This window comes from Clytia hemisphaerica, unplaced genomic scaffold (genome assembly GCF_902728285.1).
Source record: "Clytia hemisphaerica strain Z4C2 unplaced genomic scaffold, Clytia hemisphaerica genome assembly, whole genome shotgun sequence".
Lineage (NCBI taxonomy): Eukaryota > Metazoa > Cnidaria > Hydrozoa > Leptothecata > Clytiidae > Clytia > Clytia hemisphaerica.
This window is the reverse complement of record NW_027104216.1, coordinates 150,170-177,263: the sequence shown is the minus strand read 5'-3', so window position 1 is coordinate 177,263 and position 27,094 is coordinate 150,170. Positions and strand designations below refer to the sequence as shown.

The window sequence follows — 27,094 nt, the reverse complement described above, 5'->3', positions numbered from 1 at the left end:
ATATTGTCTTCTCAAGGATCCAAAGAATGGAAACATACCTTGGGCAGGTCTAAGAAGAGATGTTTGGATGTTTGAATTTGCGGCGATCCTCCGCATTGTTTACATCGCGGTTTCTATGGTGACGGAATAAAGAATGTGTAACTATTACCCCATTCGTCTCTTGACAAAATTTTGACGGAAACGATTTTTTGTTTCTCAAAAGTATTACATTTTTCAGTTCATTTAACCTTCTGGTAAGAGTTTGATAGAAATCTTTTAAATCTTGTGAAAAAGATTAAAGTACAAAGTTATAAATCTGGAAAGAATTCAATCATCATCACTTATTTAACAAGATGAGACGAGTAAAAACAAAAGCCTTACGATGAGTTCGATAGCATTAATTAGTTTTCCACAAGCGTCGCATTGATCTCCGCGAGCGTCCTAAAACAGAAATACATCGTGACTCTTGATAAGTAATACACTTTTAGAGGGCCATTGACATATATAAGCGACAAAGAAAACTCTGTTATAGTTAATTTGTGAAATAATAGAAATTTTGACATAAAATAAGACAGAAAATTGACATGGCAAAGGGAAATTTGTTAAAAGGTATTTTGCTGAAGATTATAAATGCAAAAATGGGCGAAATAGCAATACACATGAAAGCACGCAAAAAATTCATCTTTTTACTTAAATTGCGATTGGAAAATGAGAAGCAAGAGGTTGAAGCAGTTCACTGAAAGTCCAGCTTTTTTTGCTAGGTAGGGCGTGATATAAAAGTTAATTGAATGAAATTTGCTTACAGGGTACCTACCTCATATTTACAATATGGACATGTTCCTTCCACAAATCTGTCCGCTAAAAATCTGCCGAAAAAAAACCAAAAAAACAAAAAGTCATGCTGGAGGACTAATAAACGTTTTGATATTCCCCATAAAATTTCCAGACCCTTTACAGACTACTCAGCTGTAAATTTGAAGTCAAAAAAAGATATATATTTTTATCACTAGTAATAGGACCATTAGCCCTGACAGGTTCACTGCAAAGGTGAAAAAGAATCCAAACGAAGTGGGGTTCTTTTATTTTAATACTGAATATGAGGGCTATAATATTCTGTAAATTACGGTTGGAGTGTTCTGAATGTAATAAATAGTGCACCTTTTACAATCCTGACATTGTAGCTGATCAACTGTATCTTCCAAAATAAATCCATTTTTGTGAACCTTCCAAAAAATTTCTTGTGTTATTCTGAAAAGTAAAATCAAATTAAGAAAGTAGAAAAAGGAGGTTTGAGATATTTATATGTCATCGTTCTGAAAAGCCGTACACCGTTCTTTTCGGCAATATTTGATTGAGATTTGCATTTAACCCACCCTGCCTCCTCCAGTAACTGAATGAAGTGAGGTTAATTTTGATATATCAAAGAACAAAGACACCATTACGTATTGTCATCTCTCTCTAGTTCGAACCTCTTTTATTCGAATTTTTCTGTAATTCGAACAAAAACAATGCTTCCCTCTCAGCTGGAATGGCGTATACTCCCAGTAAATTCGAACCTTTCACTAATTCTTATTTTCATTGAAGATCACAGTTTTCGAATTACTTCAGCTCGATTCAGTGTAACGCGCACGAAAAAAATCAAGCTCATAAATGAACCTATTTGATTGGATAGTGTTAATATGAGCAGCTTTCAGTCAATGAGAATTTGTTAATTTGATACTTTAAATCTCGTATATTAGACTCTATGTAGTCAAAACTGTAAATTGACTTGATTCAAAGAATTGAAAATTACTTGGTTTGATGTTCGGTGGTTGTACGTCCAAAGTGGTCAAACTCGATGTTGAACCATTTGTAGACTTCACTGTGTATCTTATGATATTTGTCGCAAATTTGTTGTGGTGTGAGACCTTCTGCTAATGCCTTTGAGGATATAGATAAAGTAAATTATAGAAATTATTGTGTTAAAATTCCTTTTTAAGTTTTTCTTAAACAAAGTAGTTTAAAACTGGGCAATTGGTAAAACTTACTCATCAAGCTAATCAAGTTTCTTTAACTCAAAAACACGAAGACTGGGGTAACTCAAGGACGAGAATTTTATACAAAATACGCATGTCGTATATCAAAACATACCAGAAGGGATGCGTGCAGCCTACTACAAGGTGTCAGGAAAAGAGATATAATAACTAAAACTTTCCCCGGTTAAAGTTTTCATCGTTGAATTTGAGCGGGCTTGCGACACAATTTCTCGCTCACTAAGCTCCCCCAAAACAAAATCCCTCCCGACTATGATAAATCGCAATTTTTTTTCCAGTTCAGAGGATGAATGATCTTCTTTACCCCCGGGATAAGAACAATTATGAAGCACAAATCTGTTGTTACGGAATATATCACTTACTTTCGTTTCAGTAGCCGTTCCGTATTCATCTGTACCGCAAATATACAGACTGTTGTAGTTCCGAAGACGACAAAATCTGTGAAATGAAAAGAATAATGAACACTATTAAAGTAGAGAGTCGCTGGATACTTATCCCACTTTTTGAGGTCAATTTCAGGGGGGTCTAGCTATGAAAAACGAACATGTTTGATCATATTTTAGGTGGTTTTAGGAGTATCCAACCTATATATAAATTCTGTTATAATACATCTCATTTAACTCCTATATCTGCTGGTACTTAAAAGACTCTCTAAAAGGCAGACATCTCTGATTAGCGAACAATCTCATTTTCCCCGGCCGTTTTATAGTAAAATCCGATCCGTGTCCACTAATTTGAGGTTCCACAGTAGAAACACGCAGTCGTATGGTGCAGTATTTTTGCATCTAAAGCTGCACGATTACTGGAGTAATTGAATGCAAAACTCGACACTGTTCCCGAACTAGTTCCCGGCATAGACTGGTGAACTCAGTCGGTAAAGCAGTGCACTATAGTAAAAGTCGTGCGCCGCGATTCTCACTCCCTTTCTCTAGTTAGCGATCTGCTGCTCAGTTGAGGTCATTGCGCTATCCCCTTGTTGACACTATATAATAGAGTAGAGTCTTACTACGGCGAGCCAGGGGTTGGGGAATTCGTTCTTTAAAATGAGGTCTAAGCACGGTATTGGATACCAAAGTCTAAATCTACCTTGAATAGACGTCCCCACTAAGTGTGCATCCAATAATGTTTCCAAGATGGGGCACGTTATTGACGTATGGTAGTGCTGACGTAATCAAAATGTTGCGTTCTCCAGCTTGTGGTAATCTATAAAAGATATACGCTGGCATTTAATTATCAAAATGATTTATGGATAATCAAAACTGAGCGTACACTAATAACAACATCCCATTGAAGGTTTTGGGAACTTTTTCATGGTTTCACCCCCCCCCCCATCCAAAAAGCAAGAATCCTCTACGTAACTACGAGTAAAACTATTACAGCATTTTATTCAAAAAATAAGGGCAAAAAAAGACCTTTGATGGGTCCCCAAGGTTTATTTTTTGGTCATGGAGGGGCTAAGGCTGATGGGGGATTTAACCTTTTGATCTGGGGATTTACAAAGCTGGATGAAACCATGTTTTTGGAAAATTTCCAAATTTCAAATTTCCTAAATTACACTTACATCGGGTGTTCATATTTTCTTGGTTTGGGTAAACTGTCAGCTCCCTTGTTCCACCCTTCCGTCGCTTTTGCAATGTCTTCTTTACTTAACTTCACCACTTCCTAAGAGTAGAAAATTAACATTTTGAATCTCTGACGTGGCAGGGTCCCAATTCTAAGACATAATCCGGGAAAGATCGCTCCTAGCCTTTGTGGTGCAAATAAAAGCTTTTTTGTTCAATGTTCGAAATCCTGAAAATTAAAGTGTTAAGCGATTCTTGGCAACTTCTATAGGTGAGTTTGGGTGTATATGGCAAGTTCTGACTAAAAGTCGACCAAAAAGTGATAGAAGATTTATTCATAGAAATTAGTGTTTCAGTTTTAGTTCCAATATAATAATGAACTAGGGAATTTTGCAGATTAAGCGGACTCGTCCGTTATAAATTTTACACCACTATTACTAATAACTGTGAATAGAAAATCAATTATTGGGGACCACAGGGTAACTGATAACTAGACAAAAATAAGCATAATACGTGAATAAATTTCGAAAAATGCTTTCTCAGCTTTTTTCTTTTCGTATTTATTAAATATTCATGAAAGGGAATATTAGAAATTACATGGGGAAAATCTAAAACACTACTTTAAAGATAAACGACGACCGAGACTTTACATAATGGGGAAATTCGAAAAGTGCTCTTAAAAGCTCACTAGGAGGGCTCAGTCATTTAAACAGGTTGTTAGGGTAGGTAAGGGATAACAGTTCAGCAGTCTTTCTATTGTCAATTATATTGTCTATTCCATTGGCCTTTAAAGGGGTTTCATGGTTGGCGGAGGAGCGGAATCGGCCCTTTTTTCGGACGGAGTGGCGGAATTTGGCGAAAATTTAGACGGAATTACGGGAATTGGGTTCTCTGACGGAGACGGAAAATTAGACAATTTTAGTGCGGAAAAACGGAATTTAGCAAAAAAATTTGCGGAATTTCGGAATTGGTAAAAGATATTCAAAATTTTGCGGAATTTTCGACAAAAATATTGAATTTCAAAGGAATTTTCGGTGACGGAATTTTGGTTCAATTTAAGACGGTTTGACGGAAATTGGAGAAAAAATTGGCGGAGTTGCGGAATCGGGTACCCCCTGAAACCCCCCCTTTAAAGCAGCGAGATTGTTAGAAAAGAGAGAAAAAACAAAAACTTTTCTAGAAAAGTAACATTAATTAATTCATGATATTCATGACGTAATGTTTTCTACGAAAAGACCCCGGTTTTTGCCAGTAGTGGCAAATTTTATACAACTTTTGTTTCGTTTAAATTTGCCACTATTGGCTAAAACCGGGGTTTTTCGTAGAAAACATTACGTCGTGAATATCATGAATTAGATAAATTAGGGAATTTCCCAGGTCACAAAAAAAGGATAAGTATTAGCAGAAAAGGGGATGGAGGTTAGTAAACGTAAAATATTAATGGAAGAACATGTTATGTTAGAGAGAGAGAATTTCAATCTTTTTTGTTTTCACAGGTTGGTAAAAAATTATTTTAATATAAGGCTGAAGAACATTTATTTTATCGAAATTTCCAGCACTTTTTGTTGATTTATTTGGTATTGGACATACCAAAGATAGATATACTGTGTCGGATTGTTTAAGCTATAATTCTTGTACCCGTACAATATTGTTAAAACGAAAGTCAAGAGGGTTTATAAAACAGTGTGTATTCAATGGCCGACGTGTTAGCTAAAGGAGTTGGATCGTTCATGAGTGTAAAACTCAAAGTACGTCACGACAGTTTTACAGATCAAGTCCAACGAATATGGATGACCAAAGTATTCGTTGTATCCAGTATCATCATGTTTAGCAGTCGATTCTATGATCAAGGGATGGGCTGCATTGTCCCTGAATCCGTCAAATTACCCAACGACTTTGTCCAAAATGGTTGCTGGATACGTGGGTTCTATATCTACCCTTATTTAGCCGACCACATGGACCAGTCGGCTTATTATGGCATTCCGAACGAGTTACGTTATACCGGGTATTCCAGAAACGACCCGTCTAGCTTATGTGTGGCTCCAAGAGGCCGGCAGCGACGAGGGTCAACGAGTGTCCATGAATCGTGTATCCCAATGCAGAAAGAATACTTTAAACAGTTTCAATGGATGCCGTACTGTATTTTTGTCATGGCTTTCTTGTTCTATTTACCATACATCCTCTTTCGCTACACCATTACTGATATTGTCAGCCTCAGACAAAACTTGAAATCACCGGTAATTGCTAACTTATTCCAGATTTTGATGTTCCAGAAAAAAAATTTGTACCCCGTCTATTTTGGGAAAGGTGACCTCCCTGGATTTTTTTCCCAATCTTCAGGACCTCTTCTCATTTTTTTGGGCCACCCTGGATTTTCAACCTGGATTTTCAACCTCATTTTACTGACCACCCTAAATTTTTACATTCGAAAAATCAGACCCCCTAGAATTTTTATTTTTGAGACCACCCTGGACGTCACCTACCCAACAGGAGGGAATACAGACTATTTCTAGAATGCCCATTCTCTATCCTTGCTTGCCGTGCTTACGCAGAAAATATATATTTCTCTTTCTGAAAATTTATAACCATACATCCCACTAAAACAGGTGAACCCCGGTGGTTTGAGAAAATGTTTTAACTACAGTAGAGTCTCTTTAACTCGAACCTCTAACTCGAATGTCTCCTCATATGGGACAAGTTTTTCTTGTCTCTTCAGTTAACAATAAAACCTTTATAAACTTTACTCCGTAACTCGAAATTTTGAACAAATTTGTGCTTGCCGTGCGTGTTCCAGTTATGGAGACTCAACAACTGTATTATCTAAAATTTTACACTTTTTTTCTAGGAAATCAATGCTGACGATTACATCTGCTATTATTTCGATCACCGCAATAATTCCATCACTAAACAACGAATCCGCATATTTTTCAGCTACGCGGTCAAAATCCTTTACATCATAGTAAATATGACCATTTTTTACATTCTCGACTGGTCAACAAACTACAGATTCAAAAGTTACGGTAACGACTGGTTCGAATTTTCCAGACTTGACGACGCGATGAAGCACGACTTCGACTGGCGCTCAGAGCCCACCCCTGGAAACCGCTTTCTACCAACGTTCGCGCTGTGTGATCTAAGCGCGGTACATTCGAAAACTTTCAGTGTTCGCTCAACAGTGGTTTGTGAAGTTTCTTCATTCCTTTATTTCCAATACATTTTCTTGCTGTTGTGGCTTTTCGTTATCATGGGGATGTGTTTGTCAGCCCTAGGTTTCATCTTTCATATGGGATATCATATGTTTTTATATTGGACAATGAAACATTCAAGAAGCAGCAATCTATACAATCAACTAACCCTACGTGAAATGGAATATTTAGAATGTTTACGTCTCAATGACTTGGTATTACATTCGCGCGTATTGAAAACATTGATTAGGGAACGAGTCAGGCGGAGTGACACGTCTTTGTTAGTGACACGCGATGGCGAGCATGACACAATTTGTTAAGATAACGTATAGAGGAGTGACTTTTCTAGTGTCACGTATCGACGGGCGTGACACAATTCGTTAGGATTAAAGTCTCTCTCGTTCTTTTTACTGTACACTTGACGAGGAACGCAGATACAATGATAACAATGACTCATTTTCCTAAGGTGTTCAATTTTTCACGTTTTCGCCAAAAGTGTAAAAAACACCGACAGATATATTTATATAGACAACAAAAACTACGCATATAAAGAAACGTTTCACTGTCAGTTGAAGAGGAAATATTTGTGCCACGCAATTGTTTGGAAAACGTTTTAATTAGTGTCCCGTATTGATTAAAGATTTGATCCCATGCACACTTTTTATACGAACTCAGAAATAGCGGAACTATAAAATAATGCGAGACTTAGCCAAAAATGTTCGTGTATTCAAAGTTAGCATGAATCAAGTGAATCCATTTTTAAAAGCGACAAAAGGGTAACACCAACCTCGTCCCCTGTGTATTATCAGCTTTTTTATTGCTTACTGATAGATAATATTCTCTAGCGTCTATCAGTAACGTAAATAAAGCCTGGAATACACGGGGACGAGGTTGTTGTAATACATGTATATGAGGCATTAAAAATATTGTAGAAATAATATAATGTAATGTAGTAGAGCGTAATTAATAGCAAAATTTGATTTGATTTTAGAATAGAACATACCTCGCTAGTTTGAGCTGTATCATTTGTTTTTGCTGAAAAAAGAGGAAAAATGCGATACTCTTTTAATTTCATAAGAACAATTTATAAGAGCAATGAGGCTCAAAATCGACAAAAAAATTGCAATAATTAAAGAACAATGCTGAGCCTGAAATTACTCAATTTCAAACAATTTAGGGGGTCATAGAAGTAAAAATTGGGTATAAAGCCTAAAATACCTCAATTTCACCCTATAAATAAAAACAGGATGAAAAACATTTGAGGCCGAGCCTCGTCAAGAATTTACTGGTTCTTATTTTTAAGAAAATCTACATTTTAAAATTTCACCACACCCCTCTCCATCAGTCCCATTAGTTGAGAACAAATATTGTTTAAACCGGCTTACAACTTTTTGTGTTGGTTGAGTGGACATACAAGAAAACCCAAGTCAGAAAACCCTCCCCTTGTCTATAAATAAACCTGATATTTCCGTAAATTTATCAAGCGGTTGAATCCTATTAGACGGACATATCCCTATTCTTAAGGGAAAAAACTTTCGCGGGAAGAAATTTTCGCGGAATTTAAATTCGCGGTTGAGTGAATTTCTTATTCATAATATGGCGAATTTTGACCTAGAAAGACCAATTTTAAGGCCGGTCTCCACTTGTGCGCGCTGTGATCGCACCGTTTGGCTTCAATCCTTTTTGCTTGGAAAAAAGATTACGTCATAAAAATGCGTTAATAAATGCGCAAAATGGCGCGCGTTCAAAAAAAAGTTGAGCACATTTCAACTTTTTCCAATCGTTACGTCAGATCGCACTAATGGAATTGCTTCATTTTTCTTTTGACAAATGGCGTGGTAGCTTTGATCGAAAAAGTGCGATCGCAGCGCACGCAAGTGGAGACCTGTCTTTAAACGTTATTTTCTAAATTTCTTCCCTTAAGGTAAGTTATCGATTTAACCTTTATTTTGTCCTCACCTTGAGTAGCTGACGTTGTTTTATTCGGTTTTTGTTGACTCTTCTTTCCCGTTGTAGCTGCAGTTGATGGTGGCACATAGCTTTCCAAGAATTCCTATAATCAATAGAAAAAAAGATTACTTCATTACATGATCGTTACTAAAAGGCCTCTTTTTATCGGGCAAATATAAAACAGGGGCAGGAAGCTTTGGTCCTTACTGATTCCAAAATTACAATTATATTTTCAATAGCTAGAAGGAAGCCTATTTAAGTTAAATAATAATGAAAACGAGAACTACCAGCCGCAGCCATCTTCTATAGACTCGAGAGATTATTTAAGGGAGTTTTAAAGTATAATACACCCCTGTCTCACAGCCGCGGTAGAAATTTTTTCATCGGCAGGGATAAAAATTCCTATTGAAATCCTAATGGGGATAGAAATTCTATTGTTCTAAGGTTAAAAAACCCAGTGGGAATGGTTTTGGAGTGCAATTTTTAAACATGGAATTTCAAGTGGGGATGAAATCAAAGTCAATTTCCCAGTGGGTTGAAATTCAAGGGTATTTTCACACCGGGAACGAGATTTTTGCAATATTTTCCAATGGGGCTGGGGTCCCAACGGGTCTGTGACACAGGGGTGTTATAATTGCCTAAAAATCTCATTAATAACACAGATAAAGACTATTGGAAAAGAAAATGTAACGAGCGTTTCATGTAACGGAAATCCTAATCGCTTCCTCGTGGTCAAACTAACAAGTAATGATGCTGTTATATTTTACTCAAAATAGAAATCTTTTAGTTGAAGGGGTTGTAATTAATGTTTTTTTAATATTTTTGGTGAAAGTCATTTTAAATTTAGTTTGATGGAGCTTTGGGGTTATCGTACACGTATACCCATTCGCAAACCTATCATTCTTTCCACATACAACGTACGCACCCTGTATAAAACAGGAAAGTTTCAACAATTTTGTAGCGGCGGTATTGACGCAGGCGTCAATATCGCCGGAATCCAAGAGCATCGTCTCCACTCTACTGATCCAATATTTCAAAAATGGTCAGATGATAAAAACTGCCTCTTCTTCTATAACTCTGCATCCCAATCTCGAGTTGGAGGAATTGGTCTTCTTGTATCCAAAAACTTTGTTAAGTGTGTTACTGGATCTAAATTCATATCCGATCGTATTATCTCTGTGACTTTCAACGGAAATCCACGTCTTGTTATCACAGTCGGTTATGCTCCCACCGAAGGAGCTGATACTGATCTAAAGGATATTTTTTACAGGGATATCAACAATCACACCTCAAATGACATCAAACGCCATGACATACACATTGTTCTCGGTGACTTTAATGCAAGACTCGGCAAAGATAGCCATGAATTCGCCCCGAGTAGTATTGGTACCACCCTTATGCATGATGAAACAAATGATAATGGCGAGAGACTCATAGAGTATTGTCTAGGATCAAACCTTACCCACGCACAATCACACTTTCCTCAACCAGTCTCGCGGTTGTGGACTTGGAGGCATCCTTCTGGCACCCATGCCCAGCTCGACCACATACTTATCAGCAGTAAATGGAGAAACTTTCTTAGAAACTGTAGAGCTTACAACACTGTAGAGGTCGACTCTGATAATCGAATCCTCAGTGCTACTGTTAAAGTCAGCCTTATAACGACAAAAGGAAAATCCCTCGCAAGACAAAAATACAACTGGAAGAAACTTGAGTCCTTAGAAGTCAAAAGACAAATCGTTTCCGAAACATTCCTCAAATAGAAACAATCACAGAACGCTACGATGCTTTCGAGAAAACGACCTGTGAAGTAGCCTTGGAAGTTCTCGGAAAACGTGTACCAACAGGTTTGCCCTCCTGGGTCTCCAAAGAAACCGAGGATATGAGGAAACTTCGGGATGCTGCAAAGAAAAGAGACATCATCTCTAAATCTACTGTCTCAAGGAGACAACTGAAAGAGCTAAATGTCTCATTGAATCAATCATATAAAGATGACGAACGGAAACATCTTGAAAAGCAACTCGCTGAACTTACAGAGGCTAGCAACAAGAAAGAAGTTAACAAAGTCTGGTCCATAATCAACGAGTTATCTGGAAAAAAATGTCAATTACCCTCGAAAGTAAAAAAACAGGACGGTACAGACCCAGCTAATCAGCAGGAAATCCTCAAAGAATGGAAGGAATACTTTAGTGCTCTCCTCGACAACAGATCAACTACACCAGCTGCTGATCCCGCGCCTGATGAAATTGATCTTCCAATAAATACTGATCCCCCGACACTTAATGAAACTATCAAAGCCATAAAATCTCTAAAAAGAAACAAATCACCTGGACTGGACTGTGGAATCACTCCAGAATATCTTCTTGACGGAGGCGATGCAATGGCTTCCATTGTCCATGATTTTTGCCACAAAGTTTACGTTAACAAAGTTCCTCCTAAACAATGGATCACCAATTTAATTATTCCTGTCCCTAAAAAGGGAGACCTATCTTTAATGAATAATTACAGAGGTATAACACTTATGTCAATCTGTGCTAAAGTCTACAACGAACTCCTACTAAACAGAATATACGATATCGTCGATCGTAGACTTCGACCAAACCAAGCTGGTTTTAGATCCGGTAGAAGTTGCGCCCAACAAGTCCATATACTGAGACGCATTATTGAAGGTTGCACAATTAAACAACTCCCACTTGTTGCTACCTTTATCGACTTTCGCAAGGCTTTCGATTCGATAAATCGAGATTGCATGTTCAAGATTCTACGATCGTATGGTATACCAAAACCTATTGTAGATGCCATACGAGTACTATATGACGATTCCAAGAGTGCTGTCCTTATTGAAAGCCTAATATCTAAGGAGTTTGATGTCACAACCGGGGTGCTTCAAGGTGATGTTCTTGCACACTTTCTATTCATAATCGTATTAGACTTTGTTATGATAGATGCATAAAATAAAAATCCTGCAGGAGGGTTCGTAACCCACCCAAGAAGATCCAGAAGACATCAAGACATTATCCTTAACGATCTTGATTTTGCTGACGATTTTGCTGACGATTTTGCTGACGATATTGCCCTCCTTGAATCCAGTATTTCTCGCGCACAGAAGCAACTCTCCAGCACAACAGATTCCGCTGCCTCAGTCGGACTGATGATAAACACTGACAAAACCGAATATCTCACATTAAATTGCCCCACCAACCAACATCTTATGGTTGGTCAAAACGCACTGAATCGGGTTGATGATTTCCGGTATTTGGGGTCCATGGTTGCAAAAAGTCTTTCTGACTTCAAAAGGAGACACGGACTTAGCTGGTCTGTGTTCTGGAAGCTTGAAAAAATCTGGCGTTCGGATTTCGTTCCAATCCATCTGAAGATTGAAATATTTATTTATAAATATATATTTATCCGTCCTCCTCTACAATTGTGAAACATGGGTTATCACCAAAGTAATGGCTTCAAAGATCAACACATTCCAAACAAGATGCCTGACTATCCTTGGAATTAAAAGACTTGATAGAGTTTCCAATCAACAAATCTACGAAGCCAGCTCATCATCTCCGCTAATGTCAACTGTCAGAATGCGTCAACTCAAGTTCATTGGCCACATCCTGCGAATGGACAAGAACGAACCAATCAACATTTATGCTCTGTACCTTCCACCACACGGCAAACAACCACCTGGAAGCCAAATGATGTCTTTCGTCGACTCAATTTTAAAATCAATTGACCCAACTGGTGTTCTGACGGCAAACGACGTGTCCCGAGCTGCTCAAAACAAAGATGGAGGAAACTTGCAGTCGCCTGCTCCGCAGCCGAACGATGATGATGATGACATACAGCCAATTCGATTGACTTCAAAATATGCCGTTTTTGCCCTGATTGCCAATTAGTTTTCATTCGATTGACAAAAATTTGGCAAATGTAGCAAAATTTGAGTGCCATAAATGCCAAATAAACAAGCGATACTTTTATGGACCTACCTGGTTATCAAACTAATAAGTGAACATTGAAACAATGAAACACATAAGACATAACTGATCAAAATACAAAACATTAAAGAAAATGAAAGCATATCTATTGAGAGAACAGAGAAACTATCAACACTATTGAAAAAGATTTTTGAAAAATAAATAAAAAAGCTATTAAGCGCTTTTCTTTATAAAAACCACTATCAGAAAAATGCACAGCTTAATAAATAAGGTTTCCAGAAAACTCAAACCGTCGCACTCTACCGTGACATTTTCTTCTGTTAGAAAAAATAATAATAAAAAAACAATTTGGCTAATAACATTGATATGCTCATAAATAGTGATTCTTATAGATAAAGATTCGTTTTCAGCCAAAAAAATAATAAGTGTTTACAGAAAACTCAAATCATTACCCTCCACCGTGACATTTTCATAGTAAAAAAACTAATAAATATAATAATAATAATATGGCTAAGAATATTGATGTATTCTTATTAAAAGTGGTTCTTATAGATAAAAATGCGATTTTTGAGCCAAAAAATTTTTTTTGCAAAAATCTGCTTGAGCCATCCTTTAACTATGATTGTACCCTACTTTCATGCTAAAAATCAGAAAAAATTAATAATCCAATTTTTCACAAAGTCCAAAAAACCCGTTTTTAAGCCGTTTTTTGGCCCAAATTTGCCCAAAAAAATTGTTTTTCGAAAATCGGGCTCCGTCACATTCGAGGGTTTATGGTCATGCACCTTTGTGCCAAAAATCAGAAAAAACTAATGAGCCAATCTCGAGAAAAGCTGGTAACTAACACACTAACTAACGAACGAACGAACATGGGTTAATTTATAGGACCTCCACCCCACCGAGGTAGGTCCAACAAGCTAGATGCTGAATGGACCTACCTGATGATGAAAGTTAGATAGCAATGCGAGGAGAAAAATGAAAAAAATCAGTCAGAAAATATAGCATTTAGCGAAAATGCATAACGTAATAAATTCATCATTGATTGTTGATGGAGGGAGAGGGGAGGGTTGTAGGGAAAAAATAAATAGAAAGTTCTGGTCGAAAAAATCATGCTTGATGGTTAGCATTGTTATCAATAATGTTTTTGTGTGAAAAAGATGTGGAAAAAGGAAAAATGTAAGGAAAAAATCCAATGAAAATCTGCAAAAACGGCGATTTCCGGTATATTTCTGGCCAGAAAAGAATTTTTCTAAAAAATCAAACTCGGCCATGTTTTGGGCATTGCTATTACGCATCTTTGTGCAAAAAATCAGAAAAAACTAATGATGAAATCTCGAGAAAATGCCAAGAAACCGGTTTTTCCGGCATATTTCCGGCATTTTCGGCCGGAAAAAATGTTTTTCGAAAATCGGGCTCCGTCACATTTTAGATATTGTCATTTTGTATCAGTGTGCAAAATTTCATAAACAAATAAAAAGTACAGCATGAGAAATTCAAGAAATACTGTCTTTCCGGCGAAAATAGGTTGTTCCGGCGATTTTTAAATAGTTCCGGCTTCAAAAATCAATTTTATTGAAAATTGAAACATGCTTGATGGTGGACATTGCTATTAATAATGTTTTTGAATGAAAAAACAACCAATTATAAGGAAAAAGTCCAATGAAAATCTAGAAAAACGGCGATTTCCGGCATATTTCCGAAAAAAAATTTTCTCAAAAATTGGACTCGGCCATGTTTTGGGCATTGTTAATACGTATCTTTGAGCAAAAAATAAGAACAAACTAATCATAAAATCTCGAGAAAATGCCAAAAACACCGTTTTTCCGGCATATTTCCGGCATTTTCGAAAATCGGGCTCCGTCACATTTCGGGCATTGCCATTTGCCCATGCGCAGCGTAGCGATGTACAAATTTGCCATGAAGCTGTGATCTTTTGACATTGAAATTGTAGATTTGGCAAAGTTGGTGAGTATGGCAAATTTGGAAGTCAATCGAATTGGCTGATAATCTCGCTATTGTTAACCGGTTACTTTCTCCACACTGCTCATTTTTTTTCATTTTTGACGTCAGTAATTAAAACAATCCATTTTAGGTTTTTTTTCTGGACCTTGGGCAATATTTCCCAGAATAGCCCTCACTAACCGGTCGTAAGCGAGATTATGTATCTGGAATTATTTACAGCTACGGTTAAAGCGGCGAGGGAAATGGGGAGTAAGGCAAGTAATGGCAGGTGAAAGCAAGTTCGATATTTGACGCACGGTATTATGTCGACTTTGCTTACAGTGTTTTGGTGTGGTTTCCCGTATAGAGCAAAGTAGACAACGACATGTCGCCTTTGGCGACGACCCGTATGGGCAGCCCTGCAACCGTAGCCGTAGAATATCTCCGATACATAATCTCGCTCTTAATATATTAGGAGTACATTGCACCATATTGAACTAGATTTGATCGAACGAAATTGAAAAACTGCTTATATTAACTATCTTTCTTAAGGAATTTCCGAATTCCTTCAGAAAATATTCGATTTTTCGAAACATTTTATTTAGAATAGAAATTTAATTTAGAAAATTTAGTCGCCTTCCATATATACCAATCATCGATGACATTCTTACGTATGTTTTATATGAAGATGCGACCGTAGACCTTTAGAGCGACCGTAGTGCAGTGGTAGAGCATCCGGCTACGATTCGCAAGGTTATGGGTTCAACCCCCAGCCGGGTCATACCAAAGATTCTCAAAATGGTACTTGAGGCCTCTCTGCTTGATGCTCAACAAAAAGAGAAGAATCAAGGGTAAGTGGAGCAATCCAGGGAGAAAGAGTGGAGCCCTCCCCTACCTTCAGGTAGATAGCCAAAGATCCAAAGAGGAGCCTTCAGGGCGGTTGACTGGGGTTGCAGACTTACTTACTTATATGAAGATGTATGAAGACAAACATCCTTTATTTAAAATTGAGAATAGAAAATAAATACGTGCACAATCGCACTTTTATTTAGGGGAGCGTATCTGGGAGATGGGAATATGTTTTTCTTTGATTGCTTTCATTCCAGTGACGTGTTTCCCTTTGATTGTTATGCTATGGAAATTACTTCCTTTATTTCTTTTGATGAGGAAAATGACAATTCTTCTTCTTCACAATTCTGTGAGGAGTTTTCGTTATTTCAATACATAGATAACTAATATAAGAACCGATAGAGTTTCACCGATACAATTCTATACCAGAAAGTATAATTTGAACAGAAATTTTATTAGAATCTTAATATATTTGAATACTTAAAATAATGGTGTTGGGATTGTATACCTTGGTTTTCATGTTCTTATTACTGAATCCTACAAATGGAGTTAGATCAAGAAATAGTATGATACCCAAATGTTTAACAGAAAAACGATTGAATATTTTCATCGACTGGCATGGTATTATCGATTATCCTTTTGAAAGTGTTGTGACTCAATATTGTCGTTATTTAAAGACGCTGACCAGAGATCCATGTCTAGATATTCAAATCTTTCAGCCATTACAAAACTCTTTAGTTACATTGAATGAAACTAATTTCGAAAGTGCTTTGGAATCGATTCTGGAATATCAAAGAGGGAAAGTGAACCCCAATCATATCACAGCGGAGTCTTTGATACAAACTTCCTCAGAGTTGAAGAATGACTCTCATCGAGCTCATACTATCCTCTACATTAGAAAATTCCGTTTAAATGGTTATGAACATTCTTTGAAAGAACTCTGCAAGTTTGAGTCAAATTTTTCTTTGTTGATAGTTGCTTTCTTTGATAGTCGAGATATTGAAGTTGCAAACTCGTTTATAACATGGCTACCAGCCTATCAATACTTTATGTATTTCATACATGATCGATCATTTGCAATTGACGAGTTATTACATTCGCAAAAAGATCTATTCAGATTGATAATCAACCCTAATTTCGATCGTTTTGAACACAACAAACACGCTCTCGTCACAGATTTCAAGTTTGATAAAAAAGTTCGAAAAGAGTATGAGGTTTACGTAAGAGTGGATTGGGCAGCATTTCTAGACTTCCTGGACTTGGATACAATATTTCAATTCGTTTCTCTCTTGAAAAATAAAGGATTGAACATTCATTTTGTGTTACCACATTTCCAAAAAGAATTAATGGCACACACATTGGGTAATCTAGATATACCATTTATTACCAATGCCAATTTTTTTAACATTTTCCCTTCCTTTGTAGGAAAGAAAACTTTAACAACCCTCTTGAATGGTTTCGATGATTACGGATTTATTGGACGTGAATTGAAATTGGTCCTGAAAAAAGGTTGCAAACCTTTGGTTCAAGATGTGGATAATGTTATGGAGATATGCATTGAAGATATTCTAGTCGAACATTATCTCCGCGCTATAATGGCAAATATGAATCGCATAATGTTATCGCCGTATACACCGTAGTTTTGTCAATTGCACGTTCCGAATCAGAGTACACCTCTCTCGGAAAAGAAGTTTAAAACACAAGAAGATGAATAGTTTTTGTTCTGCATTTCCATATTGGTCAACTAGTCAAAGTTGATTTTTTTTGTTTTTTTGTTAAAAAGTGCTCAGTCTTATAGCGTTTTGTAATATCTTTTAACAATAGCAGCAAGTTTATTGAAACTGAAGTATTGCTTGAGAAATTTGAAAACAAGTCTTTTATTCAAATATAAAGAAATAAAGAAATACAGGTACTCCGTGATTGTTAGAGCTGTGGAGATTCTGTTGTATTCTCTGCTATCTTCTTTCACATTTAGAAAAAAAATGATTGTTTTGGTCTTTTTTAATTTAGGCAATTAAATACGTGATGTAATTTGAATAAGTATCTCTTTGCTTTCTTCCTTATCTGTCTTTGATTGTAGGAAATGATCTTCTAAAAAGATTTTTTGTGTATATTATAAATTTTGCAGTAATTAATGATGGAGAATTTACTTTTTTTTACTTTTGTGCGTTTACTGTCATCTTAAAAAACAGAGTACATCTGTTTTGAAAAACAAGTTTTTAAAACACAAGCAACTGAAAAGTTTTGCTTCTTCATTTTCCAATATTTTTTCGTTGAAAAGTGCTCAGATCCAGATCAGAAGGCACCACTCTCACCCTTTCTTTTCGTCATCGTCTTGGATTACGCATAGTTAAATTTATCTCAAAATATCCAATCCAAAGAAGTTTAAAACATATTTGACATGGACTGGTAGAAAACAATTCAATATTTCACCAAATTTGTAGAGGATGTCCTTTAACATACTAATCGTTTCCTGATCTGTCCTGGTCATACCAACAACAAATACATGTTTTTTAATATTTTGAACAAACTATATAAAGAACATAAGGCTTCGATGGCCAAAATCTTTTGAAAAAGTTAAGAACAATTTAAGGCTTTGAAGACACACAAATTCTTGGGAAAAGGACAAAATTACTCACAAAATGGGGAAAATATGAACATGTAAAGAACATTTTTAGACTCCAAAATGAAAAGTTAAGAACATCCAAAGGATTAAAAAATTTAGATGTTCTTATAAAAAAAAGTGTGCAATGTTCCTGTACTTTATCTTAAATTAGAATTTTTTCGCATTGAAGAGGTGAGGTGTAATTCATATCTTTATGAGAGTGATACTGCTAAAGCTGATGGTCTGATGGAAACTTCATCTGATTTTATCTGGCATTGAATGTACATTTATGGTGTTTACTTGCTCACTTAAAAGTTGGTCGGAATTTAAAGTAGTTTCCGGACAGTTTCGCTGATTCTCGGACAATCAAAGATTTCGCATTTTCCCCGTATGTCCGAATGAAGGGTTCTTCTGCCAAAGGAGTCTTAAACGAATCTTAGAAAGATCAAACCAAAATGACAAAGTCATTCTTTTTTGCAGTAATGGCTACATATGCTTTCGTTTGGATAATATCTACTGTAGAATCTAAAAGATCTTATTGTTTGGTTAAAACGCGTTTATCAATACTCATTGATTGGCTTGTGGAAGGCGGAGGACACACAAACGACAGCACCTTATACAACTATTGTCGATTCTTACAACTATTGACCAGAGATCCATGCCTGGTTATTCGAATTTATCATCCAATGGAAAAGTCTTTTGTAACGGTCAATGAAAAAAACTTTATAATGATATTAGAAGAAGTCCAAGAGGGTTATACAAGGACGGTCTCAAGGTCAAGTAATTATTATTTAAAAAAAACCGATATGGAGCAAATTGTTGAAGAATTGAACCAAAATTGTCATAAAGATAAGGCCAATACAAAAACAGACCATGAAACAACATCAGAAAGTGAAAACATTAGAAACACGGTCCTCTTTATCAGTGATTTGGTGACAAAGAATTATCAAACATTGCAAAAATTAGCTTTACATGAAAAGTACACTGTGATCATAGTTGGCCTTTTGACGCCATATACTCCAACGATTCCATCAATACAAAGCTGGCTACCGTATCACCGTTTCATTTTTCAATTCGCCAGTGTTTGGTCAATTAAGGTTCACAGTTTGTTGCAGTCTCATAAAGAACTATTTAAACTGATATCAAACCCTGATTATAATTGTTTCGATCAAAAACATATTAGACATTTATCAAATTATCAATTTAACAGCAATCTGGTTGAATCTACAACCATTTTCATCGGAATTTGGGATCTATTCGCTGCAATTTTGGATACAGAAAGTATAATACAATTCATGTGTTTTTTGAAATCAAAAGGATTAAAAGTCGTTTATTTTCTACCCGATATTTTTGAAAAAGAGTGGATGAGAAGATTATTGCAAGAGTTAGGCATCGAATATATTGATGATTTCCCCTCACATTCTCATGATCTAGATTCTTTGAATAAGGATAAAACCACCACTTTAGTATTTACCACATTTGATGGTGGTAGAAAAAGAATTCATTCACAGAATGAAATAATGATGATATCATTTGTTGATGAGCTCTGTAAAGAAACCCCCCAATTATGGGATAAAAATTATATTCTGGTTTGCAGTGAAGACTTTCTATGGCACAAAACACTTGAAATGATTTTTGTCATGATAAACAATCTTGAGATGGATTAAAATATTAGGGGTGATTAAAAAAGAAATTGACAAATAGTAAGCCATCGTGTATTGAAAATAAATCGGGTACTACAAATGTTACTTTTATTTCATATCAATTTTACGACTAGGCAATTAGTGTCTTTTAGGTATATTATATTTTATCGCGTTATAATTTGTCATCATTACGCCTCTAGAGATTTGTTCGATTTGTATTTATTACTGCCTTGCATTGATGAGAATTCACAATCATCAGTGCAAGTTATTGGAAAGAAGAGAAGCATAAGAGCTGATGTTAGAGAGAAGACATTTGATGTTGTTTCTGTACCCAATAACTTACTTGATATTCTAGGGCGGACTCCTTACTTTACAAAGTTTTTCAGACAATTTTATACAAACAATTTGTAACAACCAAAATCAACCGTTATTGTTTAGGAGCATATTTGTACCATATGAGCTAGATAACAAAATTGAAAAACTCCTTATATCATCATGATTTGAAAATATAAGATTTCCCAGAAAACTCCACCTTATCGATACTTTATGCATTTCATACACGAACGATCATTTGCAATTGATAATTTATTACATTTGTATAGAAAGACACATTCAAATTGATCATTGACCCTAGTTTCGATCGTTTTTAACAGAACAAACACACTTTTGTCTCAGATTTCACATTACATAAATGTTCAAACGTAATTTCAAGTTTATGTCAAAGTGGATTGGGCAGCGTTTCTAGACTTCTTCGATTTGGATTCAACATTTCAATTCGTTTCTCTCTTGAAAAATAAAGGATTGAACATTCATTTTGTGTTACCACATTTTCAAGAGAAGCTGATGGCGAAACTTATGGATAAATTAGGAATCAAACACATCTCCGAGGCCCATTTCTTTTGCTGTTTCAATTCTATGAAGTCAGATCGGTGTCAAAATCAAAACGTCGGGTCGTAATGTCAAACCGTCAGATCGTCGGGCCGAACCGTCAGGCCGTAATGTCAAACTGTCAGATCGTCGGGTCGAACCGTCGGGTCGTAATGTCAAAAGGTCAGGTCGTCGGGTCGAACCGTCGGGTCGTCGGGTCGAACCGTCGGGTCGTAATGTCAAAAGGTCAAGTCGTCGGGTCGAACCGTCGGGTCGTAATATCAAAGGGTCGGGTCGTAATATCAAAGGGTCAGGTCGTAATATCAAAGGGTCAGGTCGTGATGTCAAAAGGTCGGGTCGTAATATCAAAGGTCGGATCGAAGCGTCGAGCTAGACCGCCGGTTTAAACAGCCGGGATCCAATGCCGGTTTATCGGGATATTTAACATCGTTCTGTAAAATATCATTTCTTAAGGCCCGATGTACATCATAGCTTTTTTATTTTTCTGACGTTTTTAGAATAAATCTAGCCTGGAGTCCACTTAGTGCTTATTGATAGACTGGATGACGCTCTAAAATTATCAGAGAAAGCAAAGTTCATAGACTCTAGTCTAAGAATAATCCTAAATATCTTTCTCTTCTGTGCTTAATTGTAGGGGGGCTATACCACAGATATCTAAGCACGAAGGGCTAGATAGGCAACTTTAAGCTTTCTCCAGCAAAAAAAAGTGAAGCAAAAATTTGACTTTTTCAATTTCGTGCCGATGGATAGGATCTAGCATTTTAATTGTTTTCGGAGCGCGAGATGAAAAAACATAGGCGGCAAACGCTATTTCACATCTCTCAAACCGGTGAAATTGCATATTTTAGTCACGTGACTTTGGTAGGAAATCCTTCCAAACCTAGGCTTCACTTTTCGATAAAAGCCGCAAATCTAGCCCTTCGAGCTTTACAGATATCTGTGGGCTATACACCCTTGCTTTATTCTTTAATCTTTGGGAGACCAAAGACAATATAATTAGCATCCGTCTCGGAAGAGGACTGGGCCCGAATTTGCGGACGTTTTCACAGTTTCACTTTCGTTTTCGGCTATACGGCGGCAGGGTTTTCAGGCAGAAAGCAGAGGAAATCTGTGAATTTTTTTGGAAAGCTAAGGGGTAGGGGAATCAAAATAACTTGGATGCCAATTTTTTTTCGGACACTTTGGTGTGATTTTCGGACAAATACGACGGTCTCAGGCAAAAATCATAGGGTGAAAAATTAATGAAAATTTTAGCTTGAAAAAACGGAGACCTGTTGTATATTTCAGAAAGCTCTCAAAAAATTAAAATTAGTGATATATTGCGAGTATAGGTGATTTCAGTACCTAACTCGAGATATTGAGCTTCCGAAAGCGCAAAAACTGCACAAAACAGATGTTTCTTCTGGCTGAAAAACACTGAAAAACACTGCTTTTAAGGATTAATATCTCGAGTTAGGTAAAGAAATCACCTATACTCGCAATATATCACTAATCTTAATTTTTTGAGAGCTTTCCAAAAATATACAACAGGTCTCCGTTTTTTCAAGCTAAAATTTTCATTAATTTTTCACCCTATGATTTTTGAGGCCTTCGTATTTGTCCGAAAATCACACCAAAGTGTCGGAAAAAAATTGGCACCCAAGTTATTTTGATTCCCCTACCCCTTAGCTTTCCAAAAGTGTATAACAAGTGCTTTGACTAAAAAAGTCGAGCGACCTCAAAAAAACGAACAAATTTCCCCCTACTATATCCTATTTTTCCAGTGTTTCTCAAGATTAAAACAAGATCACTGTTCTAGAAAGTTCATAAAGGCTTAATAGTTCCAGATTAGTATAATTTCATCAGAAAAAAACATTTACACCAAAGCTCCTTATTGATATGTGAAGGCTACCAAAAATGGCAATGTCCTCCATCAGAACAACTTTAACATAAGGCACAAGGACAGTCGAGGTACTTTGTTGAAAATTTGCACAAAATACTTAGAAAATGGTACTTCTATTTTCTATGGAAGCCCATTCTATACTTCTAAATGACCTAAATGATAGTTGAAAGATCAGCAGCTGAGAAGAGGGTTGATTAAAATAGAAATCAAAGCACGCAGTAAAGTATACATAAAGAACTGGCATGTTGTTTGCTTTGTTTTGGTGTTTAAAAATATGTACTTATCGGTCCTAAGAAAATACAAATTTGAATATAATGAGGGCAATGAGTCTAGTTAAATGTTACTATATTTACAAGAAACGATTACTGAAAAAATACTACTGTAGATGAACTAAACTCGAAAACTAAAACTTTACCATAAATTTACATTACGACAAAGTAAAAATCTATCTAGCAACAAAGAAAAAAATATGGCTCAAAGTTTTAAAAACAGAGCTAGTCAGAGCTTCAATTTAGTAGGTATAGAGCTTTCAAGATTTGAGAACAGACACTGCATTGGTTTACAAGACTAGAGAAAGATGTCAACCATCCACACAGTTTTTTCGATTCATGAAAAAAATAAAGTATTTTTTTTTTGGTAATCAATTCCAACAAACAACAACCAATATAACAGTTTTTGGAAAACCATCCCACTGTGTAAACATTATCAACCAACAAAACCCACACCGCCAAAATTGTAAAAATAAGTCCCTATATCTGTATAATGTATAATTTCTATCAACAATTTCTTGTAAAATGTTTTTTTCCATATTCTGCTGATACTAATCATGTGGCATTTCATTGCTTTTAATGATCATGATACTTGTTGCTTAAAATGTTTTGCATCAGCTCATCTCCATAACTTCTGGTTATAAAAATGGAATTTTTCTGTCAAACACAAACTTGTGGCATGTGTTGTGACCAACCTTCTTTCACGTGCACATACATAAGGTCAAATACTGTTCTGTCATAACCAAGCCAGGCATAAAAAGTCATTGTATAACAAATCATCCCACGGTCATGGTGTAGCTAAAGATTTTTATCAACCAAACAAAACTGACGCCAAGTCAAATCTGTCGATTAAAAATTTCCATGAAAATTATAATCGAAACTTATCTCGTAAAATGCTTTTTTCGACATTCTGGAGGTGTTCTAAGTTAGAGGTATCATACGTAGAGCCAAGCAACATGAAAAGTCATTTGCTATCCCATTTGCCACGAAATATATGAGTCAACAAATCAAACAAAAACCAACAAATCATGTCTCTTCACTTTCATGCCACGTCGTGTTTGGGGTTACCAGAAAAGTCAATCCACAATAGAAGAGCCATCGTCCTTTATTATGGAGTGTTCCAAAGCTATTGGTAGGTTGTCAGTTGTTTGGAATTTATTTATAAACTGTATCTTTCCAGCAGAAACTCGTGTTTCAACCTGTAACATAACAATTGTCAGTCGGATCTGATTGTTACACAGCTTTTGGAAGAAACTGGAGCCATCATCCCATGGGGAGGGATCTCCATCCTGTCTCCATGTGTTGTTGTCCATGCACGTGTCAAAATTTTCCTTGCTGGATCATTTTAGGAACATCATTATTTTAAGGCCCCAGATATATTTTCCAAGAATTTAATTTATAGTATTCTGCGGAACGAGATTTTAACTAATCCGATAAGCCCGATAAACCCGATAATCCGGCATTGTATCCCCGCAGTTTAACCCAGCAGTCTGGTTCGACGCTACGACCCAGCCGTTCGACATCACGACCCGACCTTTTGATATTACGACCCGACCCTTTGATATTACGACCTGACCTTTTGACATTACGACCCGACGGTTCGACCCGACGACCTGACCTTTTGACATTACGACCTGACGGTTCGACCCGACGGTCTGACAGTTTGACATTACGGCCTGACGGCTCGGCCCGACGATCTGACGGTTTGATATTACGACCCGACGATTTTATTTTGACACCGATCTGACTTTATACAATTCTTTTGGAAGAGGAAAGAAAACTTTAACAATCCTCTTGAATGGTCATGACGATACAAGTTTTGTCGGACGTGAATTGAACTTGATGATGAGAAAAGGTTGTAAATTGCTGGGTTTCTATAAACAGAATACTGTAGACATTTGCATTAAGGACATTCTAGTTGAGAAAAACGTTCGAGTTTTATTAGCAAAGATGAACAATATAATGTTATCGTCGCATCGACCATAATATTCGTTTTCAACAATAACAGTCAATTGGGAGTACAGTAGACGGTGTTAGTTTATAATTCGTGTAATACTGTAATATAAAAGTGTTATTTGATAATACCATATTTGTTACGAGATAGTACGGAAATTATAAATTACAATTTTGTTCCTTTACTTTTTACTTAATTTCTACGATGTTTGAGCTAGTCGTCTAGTATTCTAGACTAAAGTAAAGAGCTTTCGACCTTTAATCAACATTAAACACATTGGAAGTACAAATAACCCTATGCAAAGTATGGACATAATTTATTATATATAGAAGTAAATGAAAGACTACACTACTTGAAAATATTGGTGGCATCTCACAGGTTGCAGTAGTGTCTAAACTTCTTTCAGAGATTTTTTATTTGTAATAATTGGCAGATGTTTCTTCAATAGTTATTATAATATTTTTTCACCTATGTCATTTTTAAAGTGTATCGTTTATTAAAAAACCCTTTCAAAAAAATAAAATGATGTTGATCATTTGTCTGAATCTTCACTCACTTATGAGCCCAGGGCCCACTTCGAAACACCTATTTATCCTCAAATAAATAAAATAACAATCATGAAGAAAGGAAGAACAAAATACCTGGCAGGAGCTGATTCCTTTTTTTCCAATGATTTGATTGACAGCTGATTGGAAAGCTTTTTCAGAGGATAACCGATTGAACCATTCCACTATAACTGAACTTGCTGAACCTGAAAGACAATTGGGATTTCTAAATTATATATGAATTCTGAAAACAGTAACTTCTAGTGAGAATAATGTAATTTTACTATACTAAGGCAAAGGTCTAAAAAACATTCCTTTTGAAAAGGCTAAAATTATATAGATAGGAGGGTACACTGGACCAGTGCCAAAAATTCATCTTAGAGTAAAATTACGTTTTTAGTTCAAAGGCACAAGGTACTATGTTGAAAGTCAGTTTTTTATATGAATTTATAATACTTTTGACCACTTCAATTAGTACCTGGTGATAAGTGTTTTTTTGTCAATTTTGACAAACAACCTTGCAGTGATCCCTACAGCTTAGAACAGACCCCACTGATATATATCATAGTACTACTTTCATATAAAAAATGGCGAAAACTTCAGAAAGTCTTAAACATTGAAATTCAGTTTTCGAAGGGCTCCCCCTTTATTTATCTCAAGTTTTTATTTATATCAAATGGTGATTCAATTTTGGATATCAAAAACCCCCAAGGATGACCAGTAAGTTTTTATCTAATTTGGAGATGAAAAATGACAAAAAAAAAGAATGAGTAGCTAGAGACAAGTGTCTGCCATTTGTAAGAAAAAAGGGAAGTTTTCGAAGTTTTTCTTCTGTAAAGACTTTATTTTTTTACAGTAATATTTGAAAATTAGGCTTCTTACTTCTGGTTTTATCATCTTGCAACAATCCATATAACGATCCCCAAAACAATGTGTCTGCAGATGTCAATGTGTTCTAAATAGAGAAATATCTTCAAAAATTTGCCATGAAATTGAATTAAAAAACAAACAAAATGTGTTTGTGCAACAAGTTTTGAAATAAAATGTTTTTGCATATCATTTGCTTTTTTTAAATCAAATTAGGTTAACATTATTGTTGTTGTTATCAGTTGGAAAGATTTTGTTAAAATCTTTTAAGAGATTTTAAATGTAAGGATACACATTTTTTTGTAAGCAATTCCAATTTTCGGGTCAGGGCTGGGGTTGCTTAGCATTCTAGCTAAAAAATTCCTTGACCTTCCCTGATACTGGGTGCACCATTTCGAGCCCTTTTTGAAAGTAACTTTTTTATTCAATGGAGTTTAATTTTTGATCTAATGAACTAAATTTAATAAATGACCCCTCAAAGTTTATCTTTTTTCTTTTCAATCGAAAATAATTCGTTATTTTAAAATTTTTAGATTTCGAGAAAATCTACTTGAAAGAGAGTAACCTTTTTGTGACTCACCCAGTATTATACCATACTTATGCTTATTGGTCATAGACTATTGTCAAGAAATACAATTTCTTCTGCAGTGTTTCGAAAAAACCTTGTTTTGCAACTCAACGAACTTCTATGATTTAGTTTATAATAATTTGCTAGTTGATTTTGATTAGCCTCGAGCAAAGTACACTTTTTATACAACAATTTAAGGAAAAGAAATCATAAACATGGCCTTTTGACTTCTCCAAAAAATATTCATGATATGCACCACAGCAATGTCTTCTGACATTACATCACAAACCCAATAGCTGATTGGGGCCGTCCACATAGTACGTACGCTTAGTACGTACTTTTACGCTTCTTATACGCATCAAGGTAAAGAAAAAGTTTCTTAATAAACATTGAGTTTCATGTATGAAATAAAGGTCCGAACCAAATGATTTGAATTCGAAGT

General features: G+C 35.9%; 2 protein-coding genes across 2 annotated transcripts in view; one reads left to right on the top strand and one right to left on the bottom strand.

Moving 5' to 3' along the window:
* LOC136815742 (methionine--tRNA ligase, cytoplasmic-like) overlaps window positions 1-27,094 on the bottom strand; it is a 45,854-nt gene that overhangs the window by 14,368 nt on the left and 4,392 nt on the right. The window contains exons 6-17 of the mRNA XM_067072192.1: window positions 26,100-26,172; window positions 25,314-25,423; window positions 8,719-8,812; window positions 7,763-7,794; window positions 3,574-3,674; window positions 3,099-3,215; window positions 2,375-2,450; window positions 1,772-1,899; window positions 1,138-1,227; window positions 794-845; window positions 361-420; window positions 39-113 (exon numbers count right to left, since the gene is read on the bottom strand). Coding sequence (XP_066928293.1) covers window positions 39-113; window positions 361-420; window positions 794-845; window positions 1,138-1,227; window positions 1,772-1,899; window positions 2,375-2,450; window positions 3,099-3,215; window positions 3,574-3,674; window positions 7,763-7,794; window positions 8,719-8,812; window positions 25,314-25,423; window positions 26,100-26,172 — 1,008 coding nt within the window. The remainder of the gene's footprint in view (window positions 1-38; window positions 114-360; window positions 421-793; window positions 846-1,137; window positions 1,228-1,771; window positions 1,900-2,374; window positions 2,451-3,098; window positions 3,216-3,573; window positions 3,675-7,762; window positions 7,795-8,718; window positions 8,813-25,313; window positions 25,424-26,099; window positions 26,173-27,094) is intronic.
* LOC136815743 (innexin inx2-like) lies at window positions 4,997-7,768 on the top strand. Its single transcript, XM_067072193.1, has 2 exons — window positions 4,997-5,811; window positions 6,420-7,768. The coding sequence occupies exons 1-2, from the start codon at window positions 5,269-5,271 to the stop codon at window positions 7,077-7,079; spliced, it is 1,203 nt and encodes a 400-aa protein (XP_066928294.1). The 5' UTR covers window positions 4,997-5,268; the 3' UTR covers window positions 7,080-7,768.